At 37.3% G+C, this 9,392-nt stretch overlaps 1 protein-coding gene across 1 annotated transcript; it reads left to right on the top strand.

The window, feature by feature from the left end:
• Window positions 1-355: 355 nt before the first annotated feature.
• On the top strand, window positions 356-841 carry LOC120139463 (single-stranded TG1-3 DNA-binding protein-like). Its single transcript, XM_039154663.1, has one exon. The coding sequence runs from the start codon at window positions 356-358 to the stop codon at window positions 839-841; it is 486 nt and encodes a 161-aa protein (XP_039010594.1).
• Window positions 842-9,392: the final 8,551 nt, after the last annotated feature.

Raw genomic sequence — 9,392 nt, 5'->3', positions numbered from 1 at the left:
CACGAATACCATTCGTTGGTACAATATGATAAAATATCATCTCATGCTACCAAAATTCACACTTACTTAGCTTAGCATTAAGTTAATTCTCTCACAAATTCTAGAGAACAAATCAAAGATGCAAATCATTTTCATTATCAAAATGACAATATTCAAGGATATCATCAATGAAAACTATCATAAATTAATCAGCATATTGGTGAAATACTCTATTCATCACATCAAGAAACATGAGCATTTACCCAGAATCAACATACAATAAACCCAGAATCAGCAACAAATTAACGCAGCATCGTTGATGAGTGCAAGCTAGTAGTAGCCCGGTGATCAAGCAAAGCTCGTATAGATCAGAATGATGAGAGGAAGCAAGGTGATCTCGTTGTTCGTTCAAAATATTCCGATTAGATATTATTTGAAGGGGTTGATACAAGTGTTCGGTAGACATGGTGAAGTTGTAGATTCATACATAGCTAGAAGAATGGATAGGATAGGCAAACGATTTGGTTTCATAAGATTTGCAAACAAGGAGGATGCAGATAGAACAAGAGAAAGGCTTGTTGGATTTAGTCTGAATGGTTTTCAACTAGCAGTAAAGGAAGCAAAACCTAGAGAAAGACATCTTCAATGGAGGAAGAAAAACTTTGAATATCCACAACATATAGATCAGAAAGGAAATCAGAAAGATAATCAAACGACTAAGGATAGGGCTGAGGTTTCAGAGGGCACCAGATCGTCAACACAAAGCCGTACTGGGACAGGATTACATAGCGTGGAATCTGAGGTTAAAAGGGGCTCGTTACTGTTCTGGGTCTTGTTGAGGAGGAAGCGTTGGAGAAGCTAAGCAAGTGCCTAGTAGGCACAATGGCAACAATTTGCACTTTACGTCAAGTTGAAGAAAGACTACATAACTGGAATTTGGGAGAGATAAAGGTAAAATACGTGGGAGGTCGGAATTTTTACAACAAATTGAAGACCAAGAACTGTATAAACTATTAGAGGACCATAAATGGTCTTACTTAAAGGAGATTTTTTCTGATATTGAACCCTGGTCAGAAGTATTTCATTTGCCAGAGAGAATAACATGATTCAACTGCAAGTAATACCACTTCACTGCTGGAACCACATCACGTTCAAGAGGATAGCAGAATGTTGAGGCGAAATGATAGCCGAAGGAGAAAAGGCTCTTCAATCGGGCGATTGTGATAACGTCTCCCTCCTTATTTCCACGAAACAAAAAGAGAAAATTGAAGGAGCCATCGAATTAGAGGTGGGAAGAGAGGTTTTTTTGGTTCGCTTTGAAGACCAAAGATTTGTTCAAGATTCTCGAAGTACAAGCATGGCGTGAAAGGAGGTTCAAGAAGCAAATATCGATGCAAAAGCTTCATCGGATTCAATCCTATGAACAATAAGAATCCCGATAGCCAGACGAAAGTTGGGGAGATGGGTCTACGTTACATGGGGAATGCTCTTAGTGGTTGCACCTCCGTCGTAAATTATAATCCTCACCCTCCCAGGATGATGGTGGCTCATTGTGGTATAGCTGTAACTCCTCACAGTGTTTAGATTCCAAAGTCCCATTCTAGGAAACACCCCGAATTTAACATTCAAAGCATCGCATTCAACGTTGAGCACTAGACTCCTCCTCAACCACGCCCAGGAACTAGTTTTCAAGGTGACCTAAACTTTGAATTTCGTTAAAAAAAATTCCACTGCCCCATTCTTTTGATCTTTACCCATGTCTTGGGCTATCCAAGTAAAACCCGTGATGATCACAACTCGCATCTCAGTTTTGTTCTTACTTGCCATGAACATGGGGTTGATCTAAGTAAAACCCATGTCGTATTTGTAATTATAATTAAAAAAAAAGTCCTCCACTTTGTCCAACTACATGGTTAATTATGTGTTCGATTTTTCGAGTGTCTTCGATATCCCACTTGGCCGTGGAAGGATTCACGTCCGCGTTGAAGTTCGAGACGGACATGCTACGTGGAAAACTTTTGATAAACTTATTCTTCAGTCAAGCTAGAACCAAGACGAATGATTGTCCATCGACCGGTGAGAGGGTGACTGTCAAGGATGATGGTGGGATAAGGGTTTATGCACCTATATTAAAACCTTTTAGACTTAGGATACGAAATGGTTTTGTGAAGAACACATGGTGGTTTTTATCTCTAGGGTTAGCTATCACCAAGTAGATAAAACGTGTATGAAAATGTTGCATTTATTGTGCACCATATATGCTTTTTAATTTTTTTACTTAGTCTATTTTTTAGAATTGAGTTACTGATTAATGTCAGTTGAGTGTAGCTCAGTTGGTATCATTTTCGGCGCGTTATATAGGAGACCGACAAATCAAGCATTCTTAAGTGTTTGATATATTATTGGAGAGGGGTTCAGGTGGTATAGGCATAGTATCAAAAGAATTGGTATTTAGACAATCAAATATTAACTTCTTCAAGTTCAATTATGATTCCATATATGTATGCAACAAGTTCTTTTATTGTCAAATATTTACTTAGCATCGAAATTTTGCTCCTATTTTTAATTATTTGCCGCTTTATTGATGATAATGATAACGAGAGATAGTCTGTCAAATTGATCAGGATGTATGCTAATGGTCTTTTTTTAATCTAACACATTCTTTACTCAAAGCAGCGAAATAAAACATATAGATTATATTTATAAGAAAAGGTTGTTATTCTCCTTTGTTATTAAAATTTTACTTCATTTCTTATTTTTCAATAATTAATATTTAGAAACAGTGGAAGAATTCTTTCAACTAACTGTACTCAATTTAATATTTGCAAATTACTAGTTTTCGGAATTTTAAGCAATGTTCAATTAATATGACCTTTGATTACGTTTATAGTGGCTGTTGGATTTCCGTCCCTACATCGAAGGCTTGAAGCTTGTTGAAAATTTTAAGTTCTTAAAATGTTTCACGGTAGACCACATGATGATTTTTATCACTAGGGATGGTTTTCACCAATATGATAAAACGTGTATGAAAATGTTGTGCTTATTTCATCATCTATGCTTTTAATTTATTTTTACATTAGTCAATTTTTTATGACAAGTTATTAATTAATGTTTATTTTTTTTCTCCGCAAAATGAGTTTATTAAAAATATTTAAATCATACTCCTAAGCCTACTTTTGCGTCTCATTAAAAACCTCCCTAGACCAATATGGAGAAAAAAAAATACACACAACTAAGCACAAACAAGAACATCATAAAAAAAAACCAGTACATCGATAGTCACTCGCTTAGGAATAAAGACATGCGACCTAAACAACAATAAATATTGTCATAAACACAATTAACACTAAGCCACAATCACTATAACGATCCATGACAACCCCACATAATATTTTAACACCAAACCATTGCATGAGGAAGTGAACAAGACAACATGAGCATTTCTTTGGAGAGAATCAATAGAGAAGCCATGACTGAAATAAAGGTCTCTTCAGCAACCACATGACAAGAAGCCAATTTTCAGTTAGAGCATTCACTTTGCTAAAAGAAGTCTCCCGCCAATTCTGTAATAAGATTTTGAAACACCAATTGAATTTTTGGCATCTTCTCTAACTCGAAAGGACTTCATTTAGAACAACAGACGAAAAACCAACTTCCTCAACATACCCAGATAGCTCATTCTTGAAATCATTAATGATACTGATAGGTATGGCTCATAAATATACCAGTAAAGAGGACAGGGGATGGAGCGGAGTGAGCGAAGCGAACATCAACTGTCCTTACAAAGAAAGTCTCGTAGAGGGGGTTACGATTATGTGAGTTGAGGGTGCGGGGGCGTAGCCCACGCGGTAAGGTACAAGGTTAATTATGTAATTATGTACCAGGTTTTTTTATTATAAATAGAGATGTAACCTAAACCTATGAGACATTGAATAAAACTTCTAGCGCCGCCTAGGCACCGAGGACGTAAGCACATTGCCGAACATCGTTAAATTCAAAGTTGTGAAATTCGATGGCCAGGGTAACTTCGGATTATGGCAAACGAGGGTGAAGGATTTGTTGGCAGCAGGGGATCCTGAAGGCTTTGCGACCTACAAAGACGGCGTCAATGGAGGAGGACGATTGGGAAGAATTACAAAAGCGAGCGGCAGGAACCATACGATTATGCTTGGGGGATGAGGTTATGTATCATGTCATGCATCTATCATCTCCAGACAAAATTTGGAGGAAGTTGGAAAGTCAGTTTATGTCCAAATCCTTAACGACAAAATTGTATCTAAAGCAGCGGCTATATGGGCTGAAGATGCAGGACGATAATGATTTGGTGCAATACGTGAATGTCTTCAATCAAATCATTTCTGATTTGGCTCGGCTTGATGTGAAAATTGAGGATGAAGACAGAGCGATGATTCTGTTGTGTTCGTTGCCTCCCTCTTACGAACATATGGTGACTACTCTTACATATGGGAAAGAGACTATCAACATTGAGGAGATTACTGCAACCTTGTTGGCTTACAACCAGCGGAAGCAAAATGCAGGAGAAAACTCTCAAGCCGATAGCTTATATGTCAAGGGTAATCGAGACTGTGGACGGAAGCCAGAGAAGGTAGGGTTTGGCAAGCGGAATTCCAGATCAAAATCTAGGGATAAGAAGATAATTCACTGTTACAAGTGCAAGGAGGCGGGACATATGAAGCGAGACTGTCCGAAGTTGAAAAATCAGACTGATGAGAAGCGTGATGTTTCATCCAAGTCTATGAACGTGGTCGAGGATGACAATTCTGATTGTAGTGAGGGTGATATGTTTTCTATTTCAACGACTCAATTGACGGATGTGTGGATTCTTGAATCTAGATGTTCTTATCACATCACACCAAATATGGAATGGTTTTCGACATACAGGTCAGTTAATTATAGTTCTGTTTATTTTGGTGATGATCGATGTTGCAATATTGTTGGTATTGGTGAGGTCAGAATTAAGATGTATGATGGCTCTGTTCGGACGTTGAGTGGTGTTCGACATATCCCAGATTTGAAGAAGAATTTGATTTCTTTGGGCATTTTTGCACAAGAATGATTTTATCCCTAAGGCTGATGAGGATAGGGAAACTATTCGGATTGTTAAAGGAGCTTTGATTGTGATGAAAGGAAAGATGATTGCAGGGAATATTTACAGATTGTTAGGGAGTACCGTTGTTGGTGGAGTTCATTCTGTTGAGTCCTATGATGATACAACCAAACTGTGGCATATCGTCTTGCTCATCTTAGTGAACGTGGTATGGTTGAATTAGATAAAAGAAATCTGTTGCATGGTGTTAAAAGCTGTAAGCTCGACTTTTGCAAGTATTGTGTTCTTGGTAAACATACTAAAGTTCGTTTCAAGACTGCGAAGCACACAACTGAAGGGATTCTTGATTATGTACATTCGGATGTATGGGAGCCTTCCACGACATCGTCTTTGGGTGGATCTATGTATTATGTTACCTTTATTGACAATTTTCACAGAAAATTTGGGTGTATTTTTTGAAACATAAGTCTGATGTTTTTGAGAAGTTCAAGATGTGGAAAGCTGAGGTAGAAAACCAAATAGGACGAAAAATTAAGTGTTTGAGGTTTGACAATGGTATGGAGTACATAGATTCATAGTTTCTACAGTTCTGTAAGGAGCATGAGATTAAGAGGCATTTTACAGTGCGCAAGACACCACAACAGAATGGTATTGCGGAACAAATGAATAAGTCGTTGAATGAAAGAGCCAGATGTTTGCGGTTGAATGCAAGGCTTCCCAAACACTTTTGGGATGAGGCTGTTAACATGGCGTGTTATCTTATCAACAGATCGCCAAGGGCATCATTGGCTGGGAAAGTTGCAGAAGAGGGATGGACTGGTCATGATGTTAGTTTTGATAACTTACGGATTTTTGGTTGTCCTGCTTATGTTCATGTACCTACTGATGAGAGATCCAAACTTGATTCAAAATCGAAGGAGTGCATTTTTCTGGGTTACAAGAAAGGTGTCAAAGGATTCAAGTTCTAGGATCCAGTTGCGAAGAAAATTATGACCAGTAGAGATGCTGTTTTTGATGAACAGTTTCATGTTGCAGCAGAAGAAAGACACGACAGTGGTAGATTTCAGTTGAGAAAACAAAAATTTCTCAACCGACCTCTGGTGGTTCCTCTACAGATGATATGAAGGATTATAGTCTCGCCAGAGATAGGGTGAGACAGAAGAATATAAAGCCTCCGAACAGATTGGGTTTTGAAGACTTGGTCTCTTTTGAACTTACTGTTAGCAGTGATGATCCGGTTACTTTTCATGATGCAGTTACTAGTTAGGAAAACAACAAGTGGATGGCTGCCATGGTTGAGGAGATGGAGTCTTTGAATCACAATCGCACATGGGAGTTAGTTCCCCTTCCTGAGGGAAAGAAGCTTATTGGTTGCAAATGGGTGTATAAGAAGAAACTAGCAGTAACAGAAAAAGAGGGAGAGAAGTTCAAGGCTCACTTGGTAGCAAAGGGTTTTTCACAGAAGAAAGGAGTTGATTATGATGAATTCTTTTCTCCTGTAGTCAGGCACACTTCAATCCGAGCAGTACTTGCATTGGTGGCTAGTTGGGATTTGCCTTTAGAGCAGATGGATGTTAAAACTATTTTTTTGCATGTTGATTTAGAGGAGCATATCTACATGCGATATCCTGAAGGTTTCACTCAACTTGGAAATGAGCATTTAGTTTACAGATTGAAGAAATCTTTGTACGGGTTGAAACAATCTCCGAGACAGTGGTATAAATGGTTTAACTCCTATATGATCAAGATTGGCTACAACCGATGTGAGTATGATTGTTGTGTCTATGTTAAGAGCCTTGATGATGGTTCTTTTATTTTTCTGTTATTGTATGTTGATGATATGTTGATTGTTGCGAAGAACATGGATGATGTTATTGGTTTGAAAACCTTATTGAGTTAGGAATTTGACATGAAAGATTTAGGTGCTACAAAGAAAATTCTTGGAATGGAAATTTACAGGGACAGAGACTCAAGGAAACTGTGGCTACCTCAACGGGGATATGTTGAGAAAATGCTAGAAAGGTTTGCGACGAGCAGCGCAAAACCAGTTAGCACTCCATTGGCAAATTACTTTAAGCTCTCATCAGAACAGTGCCAGAAGACAGATAAGGAAGCTAAAGATATGGCAAAGGTTCCGTATCCTAATGATGTTGGCTGCTTGATGTATGCAATGGTATGTACTCATCCTGATTTAGCTCATGCTGTTATTCAAGTTTGTAAGTACATGTCTAAACCCGGTAAGCAACATTGGAAAGCAGTCAAGTGGATTTTTCGGTACTTAAAGGGTACTGTGGGACATGGAATTGTTTTTGGTAGTCAGCGAGATAATCCTTTGGTTGTAGGATATGTGAATTCAGACTATACAGGTGACTTGGATAATAGAAGATCTATGACAGAGTATGTGTTTACTCTTGGTGGAAGGCCTATTTGTTGGAAGTCTACTGTTCAATCTGTTGTGGCACTATCTACAACTGAAGCTGAATACATGGCAGCGGCTGAAGCTACAAAAGAAGCTTTATGGCTTACTGGTTTAGTGAAGGAGTTGGGTGTTCAACAAGGTGTAGTTCAGTTGCTTTGTGATAATCAAAGTGCTATTCACTTGGCTAAGAATTAGGTGTATCATGCTAGAACTAAACATATTGATGTAAGGTTCCACAAGATCAGAAAGTTTGTTGCAGCTGGAGAGGTTTTGTTTCAGAAGGTATATACTGATGAGAATGTCGCTGATATATTCACCAAGCCAGTTACGACAGACAAGTTCAAGCATTGCTTAAACTTGTTGAATGTTTCGAGTTGTTAAAGAAGTAAGGTAACCCAACCCACATTGAAGTTTCCAAGGGGCATGATATTCGACAAGGTGGAGATTTGATAGGCATGGCTCATAAATATACTAGTAAAGAGGATAGGGGATGAAGCGGAGTGAGCGAACATCAACTGTCCTTACAAAGAAAGTCTCGTAGAGGGGGTTACGATTATGTGGGTTGGGGGTGCGGGGGTACAGCCCCGCGGTACGGTACAAGGTTAATTATGTAATTATGTACTATGTTTTTTATTATAAATAGAGATGTAACCTAAACCTATGAGACATTGAATAAAACTTATAGCGTCGCCTAAGAACCGAGGACGTAAGAACATTGCCGAACCTCGTTAAAATTCTTGTGTTCTTTTGTTATCTTTGCCCGATTCTTCAACAATTACTCATTGAACAAAAAGGTTCAACGTAATGCTTTGGACATCACAGATAGAAAACAAAACACGAGCAATCAGGCGACAAACCACAACGTGAAAAATCCCGCTTCTCTTAAATTCACAAAAGACCCCAAACCAAAACAAAAATGTTAATTGAGTTTAGGTTGATTGATATCGTTATTGGTATATTATGTATGAGAACATGATAATAAATATATTTAAATATTCAATATATAGTTAGGAAAGAATTTAGATAGTATAAATATTATATTAAAAAATTGATAATTAGATAATTAAATATAAATTTCTTCAAGTTAAATTATGATGTATATGTGTATGCATCAAGTTTTTTATTGTATTTTTCACTAGTTGATGAGCGTTCTAAATTGACACTATTTACTTGTTAATTTTCCCGTGTTATGAATTTATTATTGTTGATATAGGTCCTGTTTTGCTTTTTTTCCATACAGTCTACTTTACAAAACCAACATAAATGGGTGTTGTTCGAATATTTTATTATCCGATCGCGGTATAGGACATGGGCACGAGTTGTCTGTGTTACAGTATGCCCAATGACCAATCATATGATGATTGTAATAATACATTTATTTACTGATTTTATTGAATAAAGGCCTTGCCACTATTATTTTCAGTTATATGTCTGTGTTTAACATAAACTGAAAGATAATAAAGTCCATATAATAACATTATTATTATTAAAAGATCCATAGTCAAGTATTATTGTGAGTATGGACAATAATAATATGGTTAAGACTAACATGTTATTGATTGATGACAATGAGTTTTCATTGACATAGAGATGTCAGAATTGATACGTGATTATATTGTTAGAGAACAATGTATTAGATTGACCCACCATGAGCATATGTCTTGGATTATTATGCGACAGTGATAACATTGCTCATGGTGATGACTATATGTAAGATCCTCAGACTTGAGATCAATGTTATCCCAATATATTGTATGTTTCGATACAGTTAAACATGCTTTTTAATTGGTTACACTATAAAGACTGTTATTGAATATATCTTGATATATGTAGTGGGATGTGTATGATTAAGATAGGATTTGCCCTTCCTACATAATAGAAATATATCACAGGCCACTTGATTGAGTGAGACTAGAAATGCATGGC

Source organism: Hibiscus syriacus, unplaced genomic scaffold (assembly GCF_006381635.1).
Source record: "Hibiscus syriacus cultivar Baekdansim isolate YM2019G1 unplaced genomic scaffold, ASM638163v2 tig00110747_pilon, whole genome shotgun sequence".
Taxonomy (NCBI): Eukaryota; Viridiplantae; Streptophyta; class Magnoliopsida; order Malvales; family Malvaceae; genus Hibiscus; species Hibiscus syriacus.
This window is presented reverse-complemented; position numbering and strand designations above follow the sequence as displayed.

Bases quoted from the DNA above. Each gene is read 5' to 3' on its own strand.
- LOC120139463 (XM_039154663.1), top strand. From the start codon at position 356: ATGAGAGGAAGCAAGGTGATCTCGTTGTTCGTTCAAAATATTCCGATT.